The 23,655-nt window shown below is 51.4% G+C and overlaps 7 protein-coding genes across 7 annotated transcripts; 5 read left to right on the top strand and 2 right to left on the bottom strand.

The window, feature by feature from the left end:
• Nucleotides 1–295: 295 nt before the first annotated feature.
• Nucleotides 296–5,201, top strand: LRP88_08977 (uncharacterized protein; the record flags this gene model as incomplete). The annotated part of the gene is made up of 9 exons (XM_083245473.1): nucleotides 296–835; nucleotides 892–1,481; nucleotides 1,968–1,995; nucleotides 2,052–2,126; nucleotides 2,586–2,716; nucleotides 2,910–2,981; nucleotides 3,073–3,816; nucleotides 3,867–4,157; nucleotides 4,241–5,201. 9 exons carry the CDS (start codon nucleotides 296–298, stop codon nucleotides 5,199–5,201), a joined length of 3,432 nt encoding a protein of 1,143 aa, XP_083099967.1.
• A 1,444-nt stretch (nucleotides 5,202–6,645) lies between these two features.
• LRP88_08976 (uncharacterized protein) lies at nucleotides 6,646–9,227 on the top strand (the record flags this gene model as incomplete). Its single annotated transcript, XM_083245472.1, has 7 exons — nucleotides 6,646–7,235; nucleotides 7,290–7,428; nucleotides 7,505–8,011; nucleotides 8,072–8,374; nucleotides 8,441–8,533; nucleotides 8,589–8,726; nucleotides 9,087–9,227. The coding sequence occupies 7 exons, from the start codon at nucleotides 6,646–6,648 to the stop codon at nucleotides 9,225–9,227; spliced, it is 1,911 nt and encodes a 636-aa protein (XP_083099966.1).
• A 383-nt stretch (nucleotides 9,228–9,610) lies between these two features.
• Nucleotides 9,611–11,576, top strand: LRP88_08975 (uncharacterized protein; the record flags this gene model as incomplete). The annotated part of the gene is made up of 2 exons (XM_083245471.1): nucleotides 9,611–9,901; nucleotides 9,966–11,576. 2 exons carry the CDS (start codon nucleotides 9,611–9,613, stop codon nucleotides 11,574–11,576), a joined length of 1,902 nt encoding a protein of 633 aa, XP_083099965.1.
• Nucleotides 11,577–17,976: 6,400 nt separating this feature from the next.
• On the top strand, nucleotides 17,977–18,497 carry LRP88_08974 (uncharacterized protein; the record flags this gene model as incomplete). Its single annotated transcript, XM_083245470.1, has 2 exons — nucleotides 17,977–18,271; nucleotides 18,325–18,497. 2 exons carry the CDS (start codon nucleotides 17,977–17,979, stop codon nucleotides 18,495–18,497), a joined length of 468 nt encoding a protein of 155 aa, XP_083099964.1.
• Nucleotides 18,498–18,685: 188 nt separating this feature from the next.
• Nucleotides 18,686–19,152, bottom strand: LRP88_08973 (uncharacterized protein; the record flags this gene model as incomplete). Its single annotated transcript, XM_083245469.1, has 4 exons — nucleotides 18,686–18,760; nucleotides 18,819–18,893; nucleotides 18,942–19,013; nucleotides 19,123–19,152. The coding sequence occupies 4 exons, from the start codon at nucleotides 19,150–19,152 to the stop codon at nucleotides 18,686–18,688; spliced, it is 252 nt and encodes an 83-aa protein (XP_083099963.1).
• Nucleotides 19,153–19,376: 224 nt separating this feature from the next.
• On the top strand, nucleotides 19,377–20,813 carry LRP88_08972 (nineteen complex-related protein 2-domain-containing protein; the record flags this gene model as incomplete). Its single annotated transcript, XM_083245468.1, has 2 exons — nucleotides 19,377–19,485; nucleotides 19,558–20,813. The coding sequence occupies 2 exons, from the start codon at nucleotides 19,377–19,379 to the stop codon at nucleotides 20,811–20,813; spliced, it is 1,365 nt and encodes a 454-aa protein (XP_083099962.1).
• A 428-nt stretch (nucleotides 20,814–21,241) lies between these two features.
• LRP88_08971 (cytochrome P450) lies at nucleotides 21,242–23,026 on the bottom strand (the record flags this gene model as incomplete). Its single annotated transcript, XM_083245467.1, has 6 exons — nucleotides 21,242–21,379; nucleotides 21,429–21,915; nucleotides 21,965–22,090; nucleotides 22,147–22,499; nucleotides 22,557–22,753; nucleotides 22,813–23,026. The coding sequence occupies 6 exons, from the start codon at nucleotides 23,024–23,026 to the stop codon at nucleotides 21,242–21,244; spliced, it is 1,515 nt and encodes a 504-aa protein (XP_083099961.1).
• Nucleotides 23,027–23,655: the final 629 nt, after the last annotated feature.

The raw sequence follows: 23,655 nt of genomic DNA, 5'->3' as shown, positions 1-23,655 counted from the left end.
TGAAATGCATTGTGAGGGTGGCGATAGTAGCGATGGTGATGTTGGAATGCCGGCGTTGGCTTGATGCAAGCCGTTGAGGCGCAAGATGGACCGTGCAGATGATTATACACACTGTTCGCTGCAGGTGCTGATAACTGCCTAATGCGAAACATCGCACTGTATGACGGAACAACTCCATGCCGCGATCCCGACACGTGCATGCATCCCCAGACTCTCCCCGTGCCTGGAGCTTGCGACACCTCCAGCTATCTCAGCCTGGCTCCCATCAACAAAGCTTCATCAACACACGCCGAAAATGAAGCTCACCATTGGGCTCAGTGTAGCCCTCGCCAGCTTTGCCGCTGCAGCTCAGCAGGCCGCCGAGCAGGCCGCCCGCGTCTATATCCTACGCGGTTCGCATCCCGTGGAGCCAACTACAAGTCTCACCCCAAGCGAAGCCCGTCTTATCCTGCAGCAACGACTCGCTCCCGAGGGCGACGGTCCATCATTTCGCGACATCCCCGCCAGCGCCGATAAGGAACGAATTGTCTCTTTGATCAACAAATACGGCAAGGCCTCCGCGCCATTGTTTACCAAGGAGCAGAATGCGACGCCCCAGCAGCTTGTTGTTGTGGTTGAGGGAATGCCAACCTTCGAGTACGAATCGTTCTTTGGCTGGATCTTCCACACCGAGCCCGACTTCACCGTTTCGAGAAGCCAGGAGAAGGTTGAGCAGAACAACTTTTACGACCTCGCCATCGCCAAGAAGCATGGTTGCCCCCTGAGCAAGGTCGTTAGCAAGGAGGGAAGCTGCTGGAATGAGCAGTCGACTGTCGCTACCTACGACAGGTCTCAGGTACATATCCTGTGACGATATTCCATCTCGAAATGCTTATCTAACTTTGCGCACAGGATGCCGACCACCCAGTTACCTTCCTGGGTGAGCTCCCCAAGCTCCAGAAGCTTGCCGAGTCCGGCGAGATGGAGACCACCTTGGTTTTCCTTCCCCAGGGCTCAGATGCGACGGAATCCGAAGAACAACAGGAGCTGCGACGTCGACAGGCCGAGACCGTTATGACCTCGGTGGAGGATGCTGTCGAGTCGGCTGCCGAAACCTCGTCAGTTGCCGAGAACCCCATCTTCTCCTCGATCCCCTCCATTGTGCCCTCCTGCTTCACGTCTGAGGACAGCTGCATCCAGGGCACTGCCAACTGCTCTGGCCATGGCTTCTGCCAGAACAGATACGCCAAGCGAGATGGTTCTTCTGATGGCAAGGATGCTTGCTTCAGCTGCCACTGCCTGGGCACAGTTAGCGAGAGCGGCAGCGTCACCCACTGGGCTGGCGGCGCATGCTCCAAGAAGGACATCAGTGTCCAGTTCTGGCTCTTTGCTGGCTTCACCATCTCCATGGTCGTCATTCTGTACCTGGCTATCGGCATGCTGTTCAGCGTTGGTGAGGAGAAGCTTCCCGGTGTGATTGGAGCTGGTGTGTCCAAGTCCAAGTAAGATGGCTTCGCTGGAGCGAGGCAGAACTGCTTCGTGGGGTATTGTCGGATCGTTGGGAGTTGTATAAGTCGGCTAATGGAGTTTCGCAACATAATAACTCCGGGGCGGCATGTACCATCATATGGTGTATTTGATATATGGGCGTCATAAAGGCTAGGAGCTTGTCTTAGGCCTCGATAATAGAGGCTTCTTTTGTTAGAATGCGTTTCAATTTTCTCCAGTATGGTTGCTAGAGTGCGTGTCAGCGGACCTTGGTGAGGATTAGTTGAGTCATGAAATTGTTATCCTCTTAAGCGTCAATCCATCGCGCCTGATGATATCCAATCACAGATGTTTGAGGTATGTTCTTGACGATGCCTGTCCAAGCAGCATAATATTGGCACATAAGGCTAGGACGCCCAATAATTTCTCGACCCACGACTGGCTAATCTAGAAGGGCCTCAAGCTCATTCTTGAGCCTATACCTACCTCGCGAGGCAAAGTCTCAACACCAGATGTGAGGAAGATGTCGTGGCCTCAAGCTGAGGCTTCAACATGGTACAATTTTTCCACCTCTGATCCTGCAGCTTAGTTTGTCAGTCTATCACATCATCATCCTCTATACCAACAACCAGAACGTCGCCGCCCCTGGTCCAACCTCCGTCGATAACGGCCAAGTGCCGGTGACCCGAGCTGAACACGAAACGCCTAGGCACCAACTCTAACAGGCTCTAATGGATGACGTTCATTGTCCATCAATGAGGCCAAAGCTGGCGCGTCATTCGTAAGATACGGCCTTTATCCAAGTCTCCGGTTCTTCTCAGACAAGCAACGTCTGAGGATAAGCCTCAGCTAAGGGTGGTTGGTGCGACCAATACCGGCGGCTCCTGAATCACAGCCCCACACGGCGTTCGTTTAGTCAGCCGGAACGGACTTTATGCGCTCAAGATAAACTCCGCCTCACATCCATGCCCAAGAACCATCTGACAACTCTTAAGAAGAGGCCAGGAGGTTTCCCTACTTCCCAAAAAGTCCGCCGGACTTGTTCCTCCCTTGAGAACCTGCGCCGCTTCTTTCGGATTGGTTTATGTACCGCTGAAGCGCTTCTACTCCCGGCCGAGATGATGTCGACAGCCGCCGCCGACAGGCCCAAGCCCGCGACGGCTAAATGGGGAGCCGCCTGCGCTCAGTGTGCAACCGCAAAGGCGAAATGCATCCGCTCAAACTGTGCTCCTGGAGCCAAGTGCGACAGGTGAGTCGGATACCCACTCTCTTTTCTCTTTCCGCCTCCGTCGGCCGGTGATCATTAAAAACTCGTGTCACCGATGCCGAACGAGCCGTGTTATCGGGGTGTAAGTGCCGGGTCCACCGGAGCTGCCCCCGGGCATCGCCCCATATCTTTATCAAGAGCCGCGGTAGAAATCTTGACTGACACATGCTTGTAGATGCGAAAGATTGGTCAAAGTTTGTACGGAGCAGGTTCATCGACCTCGAAAGAAGAGACAGCCAAAGCCTTCGTAGGTCAACCCTAACCCTGAGCCGCCTGGGGATGATGGGAGCCCCAATCGACTACCGTTACACGAACAGGGACTGATTTTTACCCTTTAGGCGAACGGCTCAAATTGAAGAGCGGCTGAATGGACTGGTCAATCTGCTCAAGGCCTCAGGGGGTCTGACGAACGCGGATCTGGCGACAGATACAACATGCATCCCGACAGAAGCAGATCCCGCCGTCTCCAACCAACAGAAGCCATCATCAAAATCCTCAGACGCTTCTTTTGCACCTGGATCTAGTCCATGGGCTATTCCTGATACCTACAACTCCTACGCCCCACCCCAATGCATCTGTAGGCCTGCATCTGGAGATGCCCCTCCTCCACCAGCCTCGGACGAGGTACTCTTAAACATATACAGAAACGAGCTACTGGCGCTCCATCCCTTTGTCGTAATTCCACGAAATGTCACGGCAGCGAGACTCAAGGCCACCAGGCCATTCCTCATGTCAGCCATCAGGATGGTCACATCATTCCGAAGCCTAAGATCGATGAGGGCTCAGATGTACTATCTCATGCGGCACATCGCAGACCACATGCTCATCCGTTCGGAGCGATCCCTCGACTTGCTTATGGGGATCATTGTCATAGCAGCTTGGTATCAATACCACTGCTTTATGCACGCCCAGTTGAACAACCTAATCGCCATGGCTGTTACACTTGTCGGCGAGCTGGGCTTACACCGTAGTCCAACCGTGCTTGAGCGGACTAATCTGATGGTTGTAAAGCCCTTTCAACCCGAACGACGAACAAATGAAGAAAGGAGGGCCCTCCTGGGTGTCTGGTTCCTGTCATCAGCGTATGCCGCCCCTCCCTGCAATGTAAAAGCCCACTTCTAACTTGAACCAGGATGTCACTCGGATTCTCTCGAATAGAGTCGATGCGATATACAAAGTATATTCAAGAATGTCTAGGGGTCTTGGAGCGAGAGAAAGAGTACCCCACAGACACCCGTCTCGTCTATCTTGTCCGCATTCAACATCTGACGGAGCGAATTTCCCAACTCAACTCCCCCGACGACCCCGCAGAAGAGGTTGCAGGCCTACCAACAGCACCATTATCCGCATATGTCTCTGCGTTTCAAGGGGAACTTGACCGTATACGAAACGGACTGCCCCCAGAGCTGAAAGATGATCGTCAGTACACTTGCTCATCTCAGAAGAACCGTATAAGCTGACTCTTCCAGGAATCATATGTACTTTCATAAACACAGCTGCCCTGAGACTCTATGAGCCACCAGTATTAGACGCCCCTCGCATCATATCCATGTCTGAGTCACTCACCTCTCCCACGTTGGGGGCAGCTTCAGCCCTCGACATATTCTACCAATCCAGAAATGCGCTAAAGCAATGGTTCGACAACTGGCTGGCGATCCCAATATCCGAGTACTACTGCCAGACAACGCCAGTAGCTGCTCAGATCGTGTACGCCTTGACAGCTCTCGGCCGATGGGCCAAGTTCACCGTACCGATCACTTTGACCGGGCCCAAGACGCCAATGCCACACGACACGAGTGCAGACAACCCGAACGTGGAACAGTTCAAAGCAGATTCCGAATACTCAGCGAGTCTAAGTTCGCGGAAGGCTACACCTGCTGGTTCCACACCCGGTCATGAGAATGATCCAACAGAGTGCAGCCAGATTGTTCTACGAGAGGGAACGGATCCAAGGCTTCCCGCTGCCGTGGCTTCTCTTCGGTCACAAATTCAAACTCAACCTGGTCTGTCCTTGGATGTGTCAGGGATTCTTACAGGTGTCTGCTCCCGATTCGAGGAGGCAAACGCAACGTTTCAGGTCGCGTCAACCGAACCCGGTGCCTCGGATCACAACCTGTGGAGCATGAGCGCTATTAAAATCCGCATAACGAGGGCAAAACTAGAACGTTGGGCCGAGATCGTGGCTGCCGGTACGGAAGCGCTCAAGATACAGGATGAGGAGAGTCGAGACACGGACATGGAGGACAACAGTAACGACAACAGTGATGCCGGAAAGGCACCCTTGGACGGAGCAGAGGCGTTTATGGGCGGGGATATGCAAGCCGATCCACTTCAGATGCAAACTTGGAACGGAGGAACGCCATGGACGACCGAGATGCTACAAGGGGTCGATCCTTCGGTGTGGTTCGACGGGTATCTCGACTGGGGGGCTGTCATTATGAATTCGATGGGAAATCTGGAGCAATAATGGTCTAGTGGCTAAGCGCCACGGGTAGTCTAATGCCTTTACAGGCTACTATCTTACTAATAATAACATACTCCCTTTCCTTCAGTCGCGAGAAAACATATAAGGCCCAGCACCCCTCCACCCTCCCCAGGGTTTCCGGGCATTTCTTGCTATGAGGAGCCTTTGGTTCACTCTTCCGCTAATTTGCCGGTCGGCCTCTCTTTGTGAGATCAAACACTGGTTCCTCGTCTCGCTAACCAGGGATCTATGGAACCATGATAGATAACCCCCGAGAGCAATGTTGAACAATCGCCAAGTACTTACCGAGCTCGCTCGTGAGACTTCCCTCGCTGAACAAGCTTCATTAGAGAACTGCATATAAGCTAATGGATGTCGGTTCTGGCAAGCTTCTGCCATAGAAGATCAAGATCGCGAAGGAGTCTTCTGTCTCAAAGCCATATTTTTTTTCTGCCAGAGCGGTGTGTAACCTCAAAGGAATGGATTCGCAACTGGACAGATTTTGATTGTCACCGTCGCCGCCTAATAACGCCTCGAGAATTTTATAAATTGGATCCAATATTGCTATGTTTAACTGGGTAAGTCTAATTAAAGCCTATTGTTCTTGTGTAAATCATTAAAAATAATAAAAAAAAAAAATGCTTGAACCACTCCCGGCCCTGCCCTTTGCGCCCCGGGGGCCTCCCGGGGGAGGGCGTGTCCGTGTCGGGCCTCACATTTGCTTACGGCCACATGACAGTTCTTTTCAGCCTCGTTTCTGCGGCGGAGCCGCCTTCCCAGTCAAGAGGAGGAACAGTCGCGGTTGCCTGATGGCTGCCTCGTGGCCAGTTGTCCACCTTGTCCCGCCTTGCGGCCCCGATATCTAACGCGAAAAAGGCGACCATGCTACGCCTCCCACGGCCTCTCCCCCTCCATTTCGGGAGCTCCCGCCTCGTAGAAAGGTGGTATGGGTCTGGATCTGTGTGAGTGGGATCTCATGGCACACCTGACGCCATGGGCCTCATCCTTGTTGCGTATACATACTCACGACCCTCCCCAGTGCTATTGCGGTCATGGAGGGATGAAGGTCTCTGTCGACCCATGTCCGAACTGTGGCATACCTAGATGCCCTAACTGCAACACTCAACGACTCAACGTACGCTGAAGAGTCTCGCAGCAACATACCTCGTCCGAGGACTGACTTCGCTTTTCCGTCAACGCATTTGTCTTGAACTGAACAGGTACGGCCGTTATTAAAAGTGTTTGTACGCGCGAGGGGGTCATAGACAAAAGTTGGGTTGGAGCAGAGGGAGGTTTGATGGGGGATAACCTTGGTGTTATGTACAATGGTATTGGATCAGCTTACCAGTGTTTTTGTCACAGAATTCAAATCCACATGGGCTCCAAACCCATCTTGAAAACTAACTGACCTGTCATCCCAGCTAGGGCATGAAAAAATACTGGTCTGATGTATACTTTCGCCAACTTTATCCTGCCTAACGCTCGAAGAGCACCAAGAGCCCGCAACATCCAGCAAGACGAAGCAAGCACAGGGTTCCTCGCCGCTGGGAGGAGAACGCTGCTCTCGCTATTGTACGATGGAAACGATGACTGGCAAAGTCAGTATGGTTCCAACGACAGAATCTTGGCCAGGGATGAGAACCAGCCCTACCTTGCTCTCCTAGGCGATGATGTAGAGAACGAAGTCGCGACGTTCATACTCGGTCCTTACCTGGCCTCTGATACCAGGGAACGCCAAGTGAAGCTAGTTCAGTCCCTCATCACAGGAGACACCTCCAAGTCTCCCACCGAGCGGCATAATGTACCAACCATCTGGATGTGGGATTGGAACTGCCGCCCTGACAGGTCGAGGCTCAACGGAGTTCTTGGTCAATTGTCTTTCGGCAAACAGCTTTCCATTCAAGAGTTCTCTGAACTTCTTAGGAAACCGGCAAGTAGATCAATGCAGCCTGCCAAGGGCTTCCCTGCTAACCGTTACAGCGCCTGCTTGAGGCACATGGTGGCACCAGCTCGCCACTCGTTCCTCGACGAATGTATGTTCGCCTGCGTTTCAATCCTTTTTATTTTGCCTAACAGATGATCTTTACATAGATATATAAACAACCCTGGCGGAGACGAAATTCTTGAGCTTATTCGACAGCTACCTGCATCACAAGCAGAGGGGTTTCGCGAGCTGCTCGCAAAGTACATCGACAACAGCCCACGGCCATACTTCGGAGTACGAGAATTTGTATGTTGGCAACGTTGAAAGGGGGAGAAACTATTTTATCGACTTTGCTGACCATGACTTTTGGCCGTTTATTTAGACAGCGTGGAAATCCTTCTCGCTCCTCTTCAATTGCCCGTCCTATGCCCTCGCTACCGAAGATGCCGAAGATAACCGAACAGTTTCGAATGGAGGATCGCCGGCCAATATGAGAAGTCGAGACAGCCTAGACTTCTTGTATCCGTCCTGTTGCCAGAAGGACAATTGCCGCAACAAGAATACGGAATTACAAGGCGAACCTAGATACAAGTTCATTCACGAAGTTGTCTCCTCAGCATTGATAACCGGACAAAGCGAAAACTACTGGACTGCCTTCTTCTTCAACGAAGACCTATTCCAGGAACCACAAAAGCAGAGACTTCAAGCCGACGCTGAACTTGATGAGGATGGTGGAACTACTGATCCCATTACCATGACCGAGGAAACCGCTGCCACTTTCCAGCATCCTCGGGTTTATGGGCTTCAGACCCTAGTCTCTCAACTCAACACGATTCTCGAACATCAATGGGCGATTGAAAGGTGCTTTAGGGAAAGCCTCGATGCCTTTGTAAGTCTATTGGCATTTAACAGAGAAGCAATCATTGACTAACCCTACTATTTATTTTAGACAAAGGCCCAGGACATCGATTCAAAGCAGCTACGCAAATGGGGGAAATCATTCAATAATACCTTGAAAAAGGTTACTGCCTGCAACTGGAGGCTTCTGGAAAGGTTTGACAGGTTCATCTTCGAGGAGGATGTCCGTTTTGGACCCGACGGAAACCCCCATGGGAGGCTATTCCAGAGCCTCAAGCAAGACCCCATTGCCATGGCGGCGCTTCACAAACTTGTTGAGATAAGCCGGGACCTGAAAAGCGTGAACCAGGATTTGGAGTTGCTCATGAAGGCTTATGATGACTTCAGGCGCGACGTAAGTATTCATTCTATTTAACATGTTCCGCCCTATGATTTCACATGGACTAATAATTGAGAACAGCGAAAGGATGATAAAGCCGAGGAGGAAATCTCGAGATTCGACCAGGAACAGAAGCTACAACAACTTATCAAGTCAATAGCCGCTCTTCAGATAGTGAGTTTTCGGCTCCTGTTGCTGACCCATCAACCATCTCGCTAACAACTGCCAGGTCCTAACTCTAATGAGTTTGGCAGCTCAACTGTTCGATGCATGGAACCCATCGTACCCGGTGCCGTTCATCATAGTGGTGGTAATCACCGTCATTATCTGCATCGTTGCATTGGTCTACTTCTGCTGGAGGCGGCCCGTAAGCCGACGCCGCCAAGACGCATCTCGGTCGGAGGTTGACGAGGAGTTAGGCTGTATCGGAGCTGGGCGGGATAAACAAAAGCGCAGCTAGCGGCCACAGAGTCAAAGTACAGAAACGTGTTTGTCCTGAAACCCAATCTTGCCTCGGCCCTATGATCACAAGGGACCACGGATGTATGGATATTAACGTGTGACTCCTCGCAGGATTCAAGGCGACCGCATCGCCAAGCCGCGTTGGTCTTCATTAGGGATCTTTGGAGGGTTACACATGGGGTATGGCATGGATAGCAGGGGTGTCGTCGTGCCTATACGGAATTCCAAATATCCGGTTTGTAAGTCTAACTGACAGCCTACAGAGGACCTCCCCGCACGCGTGGCAGACAGCCTTATCCGTCACATCGGTTCAACGGGGACAGAGATTCATCGACGACTTACACCAACGAGATATGACACGTTGCCTACTGGTGCCATCATGACAGCATCAGACAGGAAGCTGTAGCCGGTCAGCGCCTGTCACGACCTCGGAGTCCGTCACCCAGAGTCTCGTTGTAAGTAGAGGGGGAAGTCGCCCACCAATCGACACCATACAGCCTCACACAACCATCGCCCAACACAACCCAATGGCGCGTTATGGCCAGCGCATCAATGCAGCCCAGAAGCACAGCAAGTGATGCAAGACACGACAGGCAAATCACCACCTCTTGCCAGTATCGGGCTTTGGTAGGTCTTGATGCCTGACGGGAATGCCGATACTCTACAGGTTCATTCAAATGCCACTGGAGCGCTCTCGACCTTTCTGTCACATCCGTCACGAGGCAACCGAATTGTATTTGTGCCCTCAGACACCTCGGGCCCTCAATTCAAACCTGCAACACCGTGGCTATGGCGACTACTTGTTCCGTCACCGAGATCGAGAACCTACTTGGCAAGGCAGGGCTGGACACGCCCATGCCCGAGTTCCCTGGCGCCAACATCGTGACCAATCCCCAGGACATCTTCCGAGCCTATCTTGCAGACACGCTGCAGAAACTGGTCCACTGCGACAGGTTGGTCGCCTACGAAGCCATCCAGCAGTCCAATGTAACTGGACAGGGAGACCTCGTGATCGTTTCTCCGAGGCTTAGACTGAAGAACATCAATCCCAAAGATCTAGTATCAGATCTCGCCCACAAAGTACGATCTCTACAAGCAGAAATATGCAAAGTATCAAGCATCACTGACCAGCATCCGCGAATAGTTGCCGAGGGTGCCGCCGTTTGCCTGTCCCATCGCGGATGGCATACACCTGCGAGTCCTCTCGTCGCCCAACACATTGTCCCGCCTTCTGCTACCTTACATCCATGACAGGTGCGCCTCATATGGATATGACTCATCTCTCGGTCTGGCCGATGCAGCTGCGCCGGATGGACCGAAGAAGAAGGTCATTGTCGAATTCTCGTCGCCCAACATGGCGAGCGAGTTCTCTGTGTCACACCTGCGCAGCACATTGGTCGGCTCATACGTGGCCAACATCCACGCCAGTATGGGATGGGACGTGGTCAAGATGAACTATCTTGGAGACTGGGGTAAGCAGATTGGACTTCTCGCCGCTGGCTGGCAGAGATTTGGCTCCGAAGAGGAGTTTGCCAAGCAACCACTCCGTCATTTACTCGAAGTCAATCACAAGATTGAGGAACTCTTCAAGCCGGAACATGACGAAGTCAAGGCAGCAAAGGCGGAGGGGAAGGACGCCAGCGAGATTGAGGCGCGCGGCCTACATGCCGAGAGGGACATCTTCTTCAAGAAGATGGAGGACAAGGACCCAGAGGCCATTGCACTCTGGCAACAGTTCCGTGACGCTACCGTGAAAGACTACACGAACTCCTACGCACGACTCGGTGTGACATTTGACGAGTATTCTGGAGAGTCCCAGTTCAGCGCCGAATCAGTTGCCGAGGTTGAGCAGGCTCTCAAGGAGAAGGGGGTATACGAAGAGCACGACGGCTCCTGGATGATCGACTTTTCCAAACATGGTGCAAAGGGGCTTTCAACTGCCGTGGCGCGTTATCGAAATGGGACGACTTCATACCTCTTGCGCGACCTTGCGGCGGCCCTTGACAGGTACAAGGCACACAAGTTCGACAAGATGATCTACGTGGTCGCTGACCAGGAGATGCACTTCCACCGGGTTACAAAGTGTCTCGAGCTGATGGGAAGACAAGACGTCGCCGAGCGCATCCAGCATGTGCTAGTTGCCAAGATCAATGAACTGCCGGATCAGTTCAAGGATGCGAAATTGCTGAGCGACTACCTGGATGGATGTCACACTGTGATGCAAACCAGCATCGACGAGGAGACGGAGGAACCCCTCTTTGTGGATAAGACTGACAAGTCGGTGGATCTCCTTGGACTCTCTGGCCTTTTCATCCAGGATTTTACTCACAAGCGGACGACGCCATACGCCGTGGACTCTAAGAAGATGACATCGCTCGTTAGCGAATCCGGCGCAGCGATCCAGAACTGTTATGCCAGGCTGACCTCAAAGTTGAGTGAAGCGCCGGCCAACTTCGACTACGCAGCACTAGACTATGCCTCTCTGGAGGTGGAGGACCACGCCGAGCTATTGCGGATCATGGCACAGTATCCCGATATAGCGCAGGCATCTTTCAAGACTCTTGAGCCGTCTCTCATCATCATCTACCTGCTGCGACTCGTCGACCAAGTCATGGTAACGCTGGATGGAGACGATGAGCAGGATTGGACGGGCAAGGATGAAGCTAACAAGGCGAGGCTGGCCCTGTATGAGAATGCGAGGCAGGTGTTTGAGAATGGCCTGAGAGTGCTGGGCGTCTCTCCATATAGTTCATGATGGTTTGCCCTTTCCTGTTAGTTTTGCTCGTCTGACATTATTGCACCCTTGAGTCTTGGCCGAGTCACTCACTTATTGCTACTGGTCTTCCTCAGTTACGGCAGTGGGATGTTGGGGGCGTATTTATTGCAACATTTTGCCTTCCATGTATTTTGGATTGTCTTCCTCATTTCCCTACTTCATCGAACTTCTTGTTTTAGTCGTTTTCTATTTACAAGAAATATAGCTGTATTCTCGAACATGGTCCCTGCCTTCTTCTTCAGTACTTCATAGAGCCTACGGGTCTCCACCATTGGGGCCAGGCCATTAGCATCCATGGATCCCAGTTGCTGTCAGATACCCAAGCTTTTGGGCCCTGGGCTCCCCTCAATGGGGGACCGCCAATCTCACCAGTAATGGATTCTTCGAGGATGGATCGAGCACCTTGATAGAATCCCTCAAATGCACGGCACAGTACGTTCCCAGCGGGGCGAGCTTAGATTAGGCATCGTGGAGCAATGATTCCACAGGCCCGACTCCATTTGCTGTGTTCTCATTCGAGGCGAATATCCTGATAGTTTTGTAAACTATTTTCCCCACTCGCCCGGTTGTGTTGACTCGGTCTATTCGGTTCTGTTGAGTTGGTTATTCGGTAGGTTCTGTTGAGTCGATCCATTCGAACCATCGTTGCTGCCCACTGTGTGTGGTAGTGTCGAACCAGTATTGTGTATTCCCCATCGTTCGCTAAGCAACTCGTCTGTTTCCCTAACTAATGCACACTGCCACAAACTGTATTAGCGATTTGATGTTCGGAATCATCAGATAACGGAGACCACCTACCAACGAGTCGTCGGATGCTGCGTTGCTGAGCAGTGCAGTTAGACCCCATTGGTTGCCCCGTTGTTCATGGGTACGCCGTTAAACCTCACGCTCCTCAACGCCAAACCTCGTAATATATTCGTAAGAACGGGCGTTGAATCTCTGAGTCTCGCAATTTGGACAACGTTGAACACCGCACCTCGGACAAGGATCGACGCTCACTTTCATTACTCCGTGGCCGCAGTAACACTGGCGGATGGTCAGCTTGTATTTGTTGACGACCGGAAGGCAGAAAGTTGGGCCCAACTTACGCAAACCCACACCCAGACCACCTTTCTTCGCGGTAACTCGAAAATTGGTACCCGGAGGTGCCAGAGAGGTGTAGCTGCGTGGGGCCCAGTTTGTCAACGACATGGGCAATGGATTGGTCGATAGCCCAACTTACACAAATCCACACCCACACTTTTCGCCGTGGTGGTAACTCGAAGATTGGTACCTGGAGGTGCCAGAGAGGTGTAGCTGCGTGAGGCCCAGTTCGTTAATAATATGGGCAATGGATTGGTAGATGGGTTTGGGCAGAAAAACAGCACGCCTTGTGTTTCTTCAAGGCAGTTTGCAGGCCTCAATCCTTGGTTATTGGTCATCGAATCTTGGGTATAGGCTTCAGTTGTGTTACGGCCGTGTTATTTCCGTTGGGTCGCTCAGAAGTCCACCCAGGTTTTGCATATGGTCACGCACAGCCTTGCACTCTCACCTGTGCGACGTATCGTCTAGAAGAGGGCTCTCTTGAACATTAGACATCTTTAGGCGTTAAGAATTAAAACAATGCGACCATAGACTTTTAGAAGATTTTAGATCCAAGCCCTCCATATTTGTACCCGGCATCTGGTCGTCCGAGGGCACCAAGTCAAAATGAAAAGGTGGGTCGAGATCGGCGACCCACATTGATGAAGGAGCTTGATGTAGGTGGCCCGTGATTGGTCAAAAGAGGTCGAGTTGGCCGGCAACCAGCCCGCAACCCGCTGAGAGCTGTTGATACCTGCAAGCCAGTTACACAACCTGTGCGAAACCATCCCTGTCACCGCATCGTCATGAAGTACCTATGGCACACTCGAGAGCAATGCTCACTTTATAACGACGAAACAGAGCAGTAAGACATGAGAGGAAACCATAAAAGCAGTATCAGCAAAGAGCTGGAGCTGTCTCTATTATAGCACTTTTCAATCTTATTAGGGCTCTCTTTTAGTAAAAGAATTATTAGATTAGAATAATAGAATTAAGCTCTTACGGCTAAGTGTGCTATTGTCTTTTACGATGTAGTGCCTATCTCTGCATAGCACAGAATCTAGTCATTTAAGACAAGTTCTATATGGCAGATCAGCAGGGGTTAGATTGTTGTGTTAGTTATTTGACCAGACCCTTGTTGGGTGAGAACGATGAAAGACTATTGTTCCACAACTGATGCCGTCCTCGATCAGCACTCACCCTTCAACGGGTCTTTACGGGCCACAGGGGTTTTAAATGCCGAAAAGCAACTACCCCCCTCATAAGCCCGCAGCCATGCCTCCCACAGGCCCAAAGGGCAAAATACTTCACCATGATTTGTGAAGTTGTTAGTTAGGGACTTGACGATTAGTGGCGAGAAATGGCAGATACCTTCTCAAAGCGTAAGCATAATATAAAGAAGAAAGCACCAGTACCTTTTACTTGGTCAATAATTAACATTTAAAGCCCCTGTACCCTGTAGGACGAAGTTTATCTGTGTTGAAGCTGGCCAGTGTCTTGTGGTCGTGTTGAAAGTTTCGGAGGCCGAAGATTATCGGGAAGGGTTGGTGGAAACAAGCAAGAAATGAAACCCGAGAGGCGTTATGTTGAGAAATACCAACGGGCGAGTCAATCAAGGTGGTGAGCCCCTTGACCTTATATGCATGCCTACCTAGTAGAGTGGGAATTAGATGTCAGTAGCCGGTGTGTTCCATAGATCGAGACAGCAACTATGACTCTTCATACTTCTCGTCCAGTAACCATCATAAAGTAATAAGTTGATTATGTACCTGAACAAGGTCGGGAAAAGTTCATTGTGTTACAAAACCTTGCCCACGAAGGGAGGCAACTTGACTCCGGCTCTGGAGTCACATCTGCTACTCACCGAAATGCAAGTAGATGCAACAAATTGGTAGACCGGTGTTTTATCGTACATTGCTAAGTCAAGAGCATGTCACGTTCCGATGCATGGGAACCCCTTCCGCGTCTGGGCCGTGCCTCTGATATCGCTGGTGAAGGGCAATGGGTTGACTCCTGCGCCTAGCCGAAGAGTTTATTTGTAGTGGTGAGACAAAGAATCGGAAAACCTCCACGCCACGCATCATGGATTAGTGACCGGCGGTGAAGGTCACCTAGCTGGTGCTCACAGCTCCCAGAACTTCTCAAGGTCTTCGAGCTCAGTATCTGTCTGTAGGAGAATCGAGCAACAAGCAGAGTGCCATCCATTAAACCGCCGAGTATATACAGCAGGTAAGGTGAGATAGTTCCCTCGTTAGTGACCCGGGAGCAAATTCATCGTCACAATCGTTGCCATAGCTTGGGCAAACCCTCTCCTCGCCTACGCGAGGAGAGCTTAATGTGCTCTGAGGGCCATTGGATCCTTCGGAGATTGTGAGAAGCCAGCTTTTAAACCGATACCGTAGTAGTTAAAGTCAAGCTCGAGTGGGTCAACCTGAGCTTCAACGACGTGCCGTCCCAACGAAGGTACGTATGCGACACAACAAGCAAGGAAAGGCTTGGTATCACCAAACTCAGTGTCGCCAAAGCTCTACAGAAGGAAACGATAGTCGTCGAGGGGCCATACGTTTTTCACTGAGACAGTTACTCTCTCCAAGTTCATCATTATGGTCATGCCCAACGCACCTACGAGGAGTCATGTTCGGCTCCGCCCCCGGCTTCCAGACACGCCTTTCCATCCTCGGCGAGTGCCACCAAACTTCGCTAATTGGAAGATCCCAGTCTTAAGAGACCGGTAGAACAGTTCAGTAAATACAAGTCAAGCCTCCTATCTTGAAGGAAGGGAGGGTCAGATCAGTGGGGTTCCGCCACAACGAAGGACGATATCACCCAATAACACACGCAGGCAAAGATAACTTGCTAGTCTTCACCATTTTGGCATCTAAATTGCGTATATTTGTATATAAGGCGATGGTGGCGAGCGCTCCAAGCCATAGAGCTCCAGGATGTTGTCGGGAGGTAATGTAGGAGGCCAAGCTTGACGACGAGTAGCCCCAGAGACCGAGGGAATGGTGATCACCACAACACGGCCTGGACGGCAGTGGTGAATCAAAAGGTGAGGCTGTGCCGCGCTAACCAACAGGCTAATCGTTGAGGGAACTTTTAAATTGCTGCTGACGAAAAAGCAGTCATTCTTCCGACATGGCAAGACATTTCGGACACTTCTTCCCCGTGATCCTTCAAGGTGCGTAATGAAGAAAAGGTTCCATTCACTAAGCAGAAGATATATTCCATCATCCTCTCTGAAGCCATTGAAGCCCTAGGGAAGCGTGTACTGGGAGAAGTGAGTATGGAAGTGATAGCTAGCTCGGATTCAGGATATGGCGTAGGGCGATATATCCAGTGAGCGGTTCAAAAACTTCTTCGTCTCACAAACGTCACGAATCGGTAAGTCTGCTGTCATCTAGGCAGTAAGCCATGTGCCCTTGAGCTTCATGTGGTCCGAAGCTTCCTGACCATGGTAATGCATGTCAAACTGAAGAGGCGTTCGTGACATAGAGTCAGTGAGAATACAACTGTCGCCATATCACAAAACAAGGTCACTGGAGCAGCTCTTGAGTGGCATTTTTCTCATTGAACCGTCGAGTTGACCATTCATCATCAATCCCCGTCTGCCACCGTTTAGCTAACAAGCATGGCTTCGATGCCTGTATACATCCCTGAACGATTCGTAACCCCTTTTTTACAACGTATGGATTTGCAGGGTTATGGGGTCGCCACTTGAGGCTTATCGATAATACATAGGTGGCGGCTTTCAGCCACCTATGAGGTGGCTATAGGTACCCTGTGGTGATGGGCGGCACTTGAGCTCCTCTGATTTCGTGTAAGTCGGTTAATCCCGTCGGTGACGACGGACTCCGTACTTTGTAACGAAACAGGGTGAAATAATATGGAATGAAATTATAAAAATAATATCAGATTGCGAAATATCCTTTCTCTATAACGGTATTTTTAACGTCATTGGAGTTATCTTGTAATTTCAAAATCGCCAGATCAAAAGGGAAGGATTAAGTTCCGATGGCCAGGTATGCCATGCTTTTTAGGATCCGGTGGTCCGTCAGATCCGTCTCGGCGAACCACTCCTGGCCAGATTGAACTTGAATTCAACGCAGCCCTGGCTTCTGCCCAAGAAGACAGCTTCATGCAAAACAGCCTGGTCGTGGAAGGAAGGGTCGTTATTTTCAGATACTGATGGACTATGATTTCTGAAATGTAGGAAAGCTCAATGATGGCGACTTTGGAGTTTGTTTGGACAATTGGTGATCACTCGGATGTCCTGGCCGTCCTGTGTGCTGATGCCATAGTAGGGTCCCTAGACCCTGGCTATGTCCTCGCAATTGGTCTTCAAAGCTTCGAACCAAGCTGCCAGCGAGAGCCTTTACTGCGGGATAGCGAATCATAAGAGGTAAAACAGAAGTCAGCAAGGGGCGAGAGACCCACCAAGTTTTGCCAGTTTGCTGAGTCGATGCGGTAGTCGTAGCGGTATTTCCTTAGCAGATACCATGGTCTTACCGTACTCTCAGATTCTCTCAACACCAGTCGGGTCTAGTGTGGGCGTGCTGTAGCTAGTACAGAGCTCACGAATGCCCTCAACATGAGACCCTGGAGCTGTTTTAATGAGCGCCAATACTTGACCCATTGGGTTTTTATTGAAGCATTGAATTGTAACCATACTGTCATCGCAATACCAAAGGGGTGCACTGCGGACATTCGTCAAAAGGGGGTCCCCTGTCTCCTCGGGAGTCGTCTTGAAATCGTTGTAAATCGATCAACTTCTGCAGCGTCACTCGTTGGGAGATTGAGGATTCTTGAGGCGCGACTTGGTTACAAAGCTACCACACAACAACGGCCCCTAGAGCCTCAGATAACAGTATTTACAGAGTAGAATAAATACGAACTATGCTTGGCATATCCTGCTGGGCTCAATTCCAAGTCAATAGGCTCCGAAGTCAATCGGAACAGGCACATTCACTTCCTTGACGCCCAACAGGATGTAAACTCCAACAAGCCATTGACCAGTTGAACAAGCCTTGAAATGCCTTCGCATTCATGGCTTATACCGAATACTTTGCAATTCATGTTTCAAGTGAAGCGTCCGCGGAGAAGTGGCTGTTCGGCCAGCGACGGGCTTATTAGACACTCGCAGAATCGGGCCCAACTTCCGAAGCTCTACTCCATCATCAACTCTCCCCTCGACATATCGAGACCTCATCCAATGTCAAAGCTCTTCTTCTGCCCCGGGTTTATCGCTCGAGCACTAACATCGTGTCAGACGCCAACTCGCAATTCTTTTCGTGTAGCACCACCGAGACTCTTCAGAATGGCTTCGGATGCCCCGCAGGCCACCCCGCAGTGGTGGGAAGCTTTCCCCGAGGCAAAGGCTTCGTGCCCTCGAGTTGAACCAGCCGAAGTTGCAAGCCTCATTGAGAAGAATGCAGCTGCTGGGAAGGGAGCTACGAGGGACTTTTTGCTGGTTGATGTTAGGAGGACCGACTGGGAGGGCGGCACCGTTGCTACGTCCATCAACTTCCCCGCCCATACATTCTATCAGACACGGCCCGTCATCTATCAGCTTTGCAAGCAGGCAGGCATTCGAAGAATTATCTTCTATTGTGGTGAGCATTCTATATCTAGTCAGCTGAACCAATCCGCCACTAACGATTCAAAGGGAGCTGTGGCAGCAGAGGCCCGCGATGTGCTGGCTGGATGCAGGACTACCTCGATGAAGTTGGCGAGACCGACATCAAGGCTGAGATCCTGATCGGAGGCATCAAAGGCTGGCAAAAGACGTATGGCGGCAAGCTCATGGACTGGTACGACGAAAAGGTCTGGACCAAATAGGATCCGGCCGCAGATGTCAAGTCCTCTCTCTTGATGTCTAGCAAGATGTGACCTGACCTCCCCAAACGAAATCGTCCAATATGGGGACTTTGATCTTCATTTTTCGACCTCAAACGCCAAAAATAAGCATGACAATAATTTCCCATAGTTGTCTCTCTCCACATGTCTCCGCCGTGCGTGAGTGACGATTATCTGCCTTGTCGCTCGTCGCCGCCGATTCGTTCCAGTGCCTCGAGCATCACCACCGAGTTACCACGGATGACCTATTATATTGATTAGTATCCATACGCCATAGAGTGAAAGAAGAGGGGGAAAACATACAACCATGCCAAGTCTGACCTTCTCTCCACCGTCCTTCTCTTCCACCGCCTCGTCCATGACAATGTTCAGGAAGACCTATTCTAATCAGCCAAGAGCTTTCGCAAGCATCGTAGATGCGCTTACATCGTAGCCACGGAGGACACCGATGACCTTACGGCTGCCGTTCAACTGTACAAACAGTCTCTTGTCGAGGTACTGCATAGGAAAAGTTAGCCAAGATCAGATCGCAAGGCAGCTGAAGCACCAGGCAAGCGCCGAAGAGCAGCTTGATACTATGCAGCAGCGCAGAACATGTAAAACGCACCTTCTTCAGCTCGGGCTGTGCGGGCGCCATCTTGAGCAGTCAAGGTTGTTTTTAACTTGTTGATGCTGGTCTAGATGCGACGCGATCGCGGCTGGGAGAGCTCCTCCATTTCGCAGTTGGCGGGAAAAGCTAGGTCACGTGCCGACCGATAAGATTCTAAAATGCACGTCACTCACTCTATTTCTGGCCCGCCTCAAAGCGCGTCGCAAACCTACAAAACTTCAAAAATTAACTTGCGCCAAACGGTCGCAATCATGAGTTCCTTTGCCGGAAAACGCAAGGCCAAGGTCATCAAGGTTGCCGACGAGGACGATACTGCCGAGAGCGTGTCGGCCCCGAGCGGCGACACTGGCTCCAGCGATGGTGAGTACCCCAAGCTGCTTTCAATGCGCGACTCTTGCTGATGAGAACCAAGGCTGACCCTTGCGCCTACAGAACCTTCCAAGCCTTTATTCGGCGCAAAAACCGGCCGTAAACCATTCAGACAATCTGGGTTGAGAAAGAGCTTTAACCCAGCCGACGCCGAGAGCCTTCGAGACGACAACAATGACGAGGATGATGGCCCGGTGGTGGTTCGACCAGCCATCAGCCGTTCAGGTTCGCTGAAGCAGAAAAAGAAGCCAAAGAAAGCTTCGCGACTATCATTCGGCGGAGACGATGGAGCTGCGGGCGACGAAGACGCCACCGAGGTGTTCACGCCTAAGAAGGGACCCTTGGGGCGCGCACTTGAGAATAGTGCCATCAAGAGGGGCCTAGGCACCAAGGGACTACCTATGCGAACACTTGGAGACGATGACGATCGGCCAAGGTACAGCAAGGAATACCTCGACGAACTCCAGTCATCCACCCCGAACACACCCCATAACGTATCGACACTACCGCCCGACGACACCGACATGATGGATCTTGATGCCTCCGAGCTTGAAGGCGCCGTAATAGTCGAGTCTTCGGACTTTAATCAACCTCAAGTGACCACGACGATCTTATCCGAGGCTGAGATCCGGGAGAAGAAGGAACGACGAGCACGTTTGGCAAAGGAAAAGGACTTTTTGTCTGTTGAAGATGATGAGGATCCATTTGGGAAGAAGAAAAAGGACGACACTCGCTTGATAGCAGAGGACGAAGACCTAGGCGAGGGTTTCGACAACTATGTCGAAGATGGGGGTCTATCCTTGGGCAAGCGAGCTGAGAAAGAGAGGCGCAAACATGACCGACAGAAGATGGCCGAACTCATCAACGCAGCCGAAGGACATACTTCAGACTCATCGTCTGACAGCGATGCAGAACGTCGGATCGCGTATGAAGCCGCTCAGACACGTGCAGGAATGGACGGTCTCAAGAAGCCCCGGAAGGACCCTGCCCAGGAGGTCCTTCAAGTACCACCCAAGATTGCGCCTCTTCCCAGCCTGACGGAATGTCTTGCTCGTTTGCAAACAACACTCAAGGGCATGGAAGAGGATATGAAGGGTAAACAGGCACGAGTGGAAAAACTCAAGAGAGAAAGAGAAGAAATTGTGAAAAGAGAAGGAGAGGTCCAGGCGTTACTGGATGATACAGGTCGGAAATACCAGGAGGCGATGGGACAAGGGAAGGTTGCTGATGCTCCGGCGAATGCGCCACCGGAGTTGGCGGGGGCGAGGGGCCTGGAAACTCTAGGGACACCATCACGGAAGCCAGAAGAGGAGGGTTGATGATCCTGAGGGATGAACCTTGCATTACTTCCTCGCCCCGAGAACATGTCCCTTGTGGGCTGCTTGGTAGCAAAGTCTAGATGCTGAGCATTCTATACAAGGCGAATGGTGGAGATCCAGCTTGGAGATCCAGGGCCTTTACGGTTCCTGGCCAATTCTCAGCTCCCTATTGAGAAAGGGGGCATCCTGAGGGGGGATCTATTCACATAGGCATGGTTACACAAGCACCAAGTTCCATTGCGACAGCTCATGAGGTTCGGTTTGGTATCCAGACCCAAACCGGCGACCCCAGAGCTCCAATATTTAGCAGAACCATACCCAGACTAAGCTGGCGCTACTGTTGGCTGGCTGCTTTACGACGATATCGTTTCATTGCCCAAGAGGGTTACCAGGGATAAACATAGTTGCCTCGAGGCAAATACTACCCATTACTTCTTTTCCTCGATATCTTGGTAATTTCGTCGAGAGATCCTGACCCAAAAGTCAGACGCAAAGAGGAAAACTGAAGCCTGAATATTGATGGGCCTTTCTGGATTCATGATGGCGAAATCGTATCGTTTGATCAACTGTGGCAAGTCAGCACGTCTTTCACCAAATAGCCGGTGTATCTCATACCTCGAAGACAGCTTTATGAATCTCCATCAGGGCTATGGGCTTTCCAAGACACACATACTTGCCGTGGCCAAAATGCGTGTCCCAGGCCGCCGTCATCCTCTTCAACTCGCTCTCGTCGGCAAGTAGCCATCGTTCCGGGCGAAACATGTCGGCGTCCTCGCCCCATACGAACCGAGATCGCCCTACGGCATGAAAGCCCTGTCCAACCTGCGTGCCGCCTGGAACAAAGTAGCCGTTGATGGTGTCGCCTTCAGGGGGCACTTGTTTGAATCCCAAACCAGCGAGTGGGGGCCACATGCGGAGACCTTCGCGCACGATGGCTTGGAGGTACGGTAGTGTCTGGATCTGAGCCCAGGATATGGGCGTGCCCACTAAGGAGGCGTGTTGGCGGATTTCGGCGAGGAGGGAGGCATGTGCTGGGGGGTTGGTGATGAGTGAGAGGATGATCATGCGCAGAGCATGAGCGGACGAGTTGGAACCGGCGATGCTATATATGTGAGTTCCCCTTGAAGTCGACAGTATGGTTACACACGTACATGGATATAAAGACTTGCTGGATGAGCTCCTCCTCATTCATGCCGTTGTTGATATGAGCCTGCATCATGTCCTTTGCTGGCGCAGCACCTTCAGCAAGCCGTCCCCGGACAAACTGTGTCGCAAATCTTGAAGACGGTAACCGTTAGAGTAAACCCAAGACTCAGTTGGGTCTATAACTTACCCCATCAAACGCCCAAAGCCCACCTGGTCTCCCTCTCGTGGCAGTAACAGCTTCAGGGGCCATCGATGAACGATCTTTGTCAGCCAGGGATAGACTGAGACCACGTCCATGGCTGACAAGGAGCTAACGTTGATCTCATTGTAATGGTAAAGATCCTCATCTTGGGTGAGGTATCCAAACGGCTCGCCGAAAGAGACATCACCGATAGCATCGAGGGCAAAGAACTGCGTCTTTTCGGCCAAGTCGACAGGGCGCGTCTCACCAGGCGCCGAGGTGTACTTGCGATCGATGAGGGCTATGAAGTTGAGCAGTTGGCGATCAAGGCCTGCCTCGAAACCAAAGCCTTCATTCTCCTTTCCAGAATACTAGAGATTATTAGAATTATTCACGATATAGTGTTGGTGACATACTCCTGGTGTCATCTTGGCCTTCATGGCTTTGTGCTTGGCTTCGTTCCTTTCGGAGACAACATTGTCAACATCTGGGACTATCCTGCCGCTCATGTAAAAGTCGCCTTTGGTATAGGTGCTGCGCACTGCTGACATGTTGCGCAATACATCGGGGTCTGTTGACAGTAGTTCATTTGGACCAATGCGGACAAGAGGGCCTGGGAATTGTCAGTATTCAGCATCATGAGTTATCGTGAGTATGACAGGGGATATATACCGAATTGGTCTGCAGCCTGCTTAAGGTGTTCATGATAGCGACCGCTGAGAGCTCCACTGAGCTGCCACCATGTTGACCAACCTGCGCCTCTGGGGCCCGGGATATGGCGCAGACGATGCCATCGTCGAAACTGGCGAGTACCAAGACCAGCAATCACCACCAAGACAACCACGAGGCAGAGTCTCGACAATGAAAGGTCCGTCAGGAGGCCCATAGTCAAACGCCCAGAGACATCAAAGCTGAAGCCTGTTCCATCTCGGAGAAACAGAATTGAGTTTTGTCTCGGGAGAGAAATACCACATGCTTGTGATGAGTGGGGGTCAATGTGACGACAGGCGGATATCGACAACACCAATAGACCGGGGGGCTTGACGAGCCGTCCCCGGGCGGGTCATGAGCTTTGCTGAAGAGAAAAGAGATGAGTTGAATGGACCGGGTGTCCGGTAGTGGGGGTCCGAGTTTATTCTCTTTGCATTCGGGGATTTCCCCGCGTGCCTAGGCTAAAATGGAGTCTTGGGTGTCCAATGGAGACGACGACGATGACAAGCTTTGGAGTCGTTGGACCAGATCATGATGCACACATTCCAGAAGATTTGTCTTGCTGTAAGTCTTAAAGACGAAAGATGGATCCATCGGTGAGTTTCTTCAACTATGGTCACAAAGTACCAAGTGGTGAATGGCGCAGTCTGGACTCTGGCTAATGCAGATCCTCCCAGCCGTTCACAGACACGCAGGAGGCGGCTGACGGAATCTCCAGCCTGGTCATGGGAGAACTAGTGGCGCTTCACTTTGGCTGGAGCCTTGTTTTTGTGTCTTTGGAAATTTGGGTTAACTTCAAGGAAA

This window comes from Fusarium phalaenopsidis (assembly GCF_050370095.1).
Source record: "Fusarium phalaenopsidis strain FUZ10S chromosome Unknown contig_32302, whole genome shotgun sequence".
Classification (NCBI taxonomy): Eukaryota; Fungi; Ascomycota; class Sordariomycetes; order Hypocreales; family Nectriaceae; genus Fusarium; species Fusarium phalaenopsidis.
Note: the sequence above shows the minus strand (reverse complement) of the source record. Positions and strands in the feature narration are given on the sequence as shown.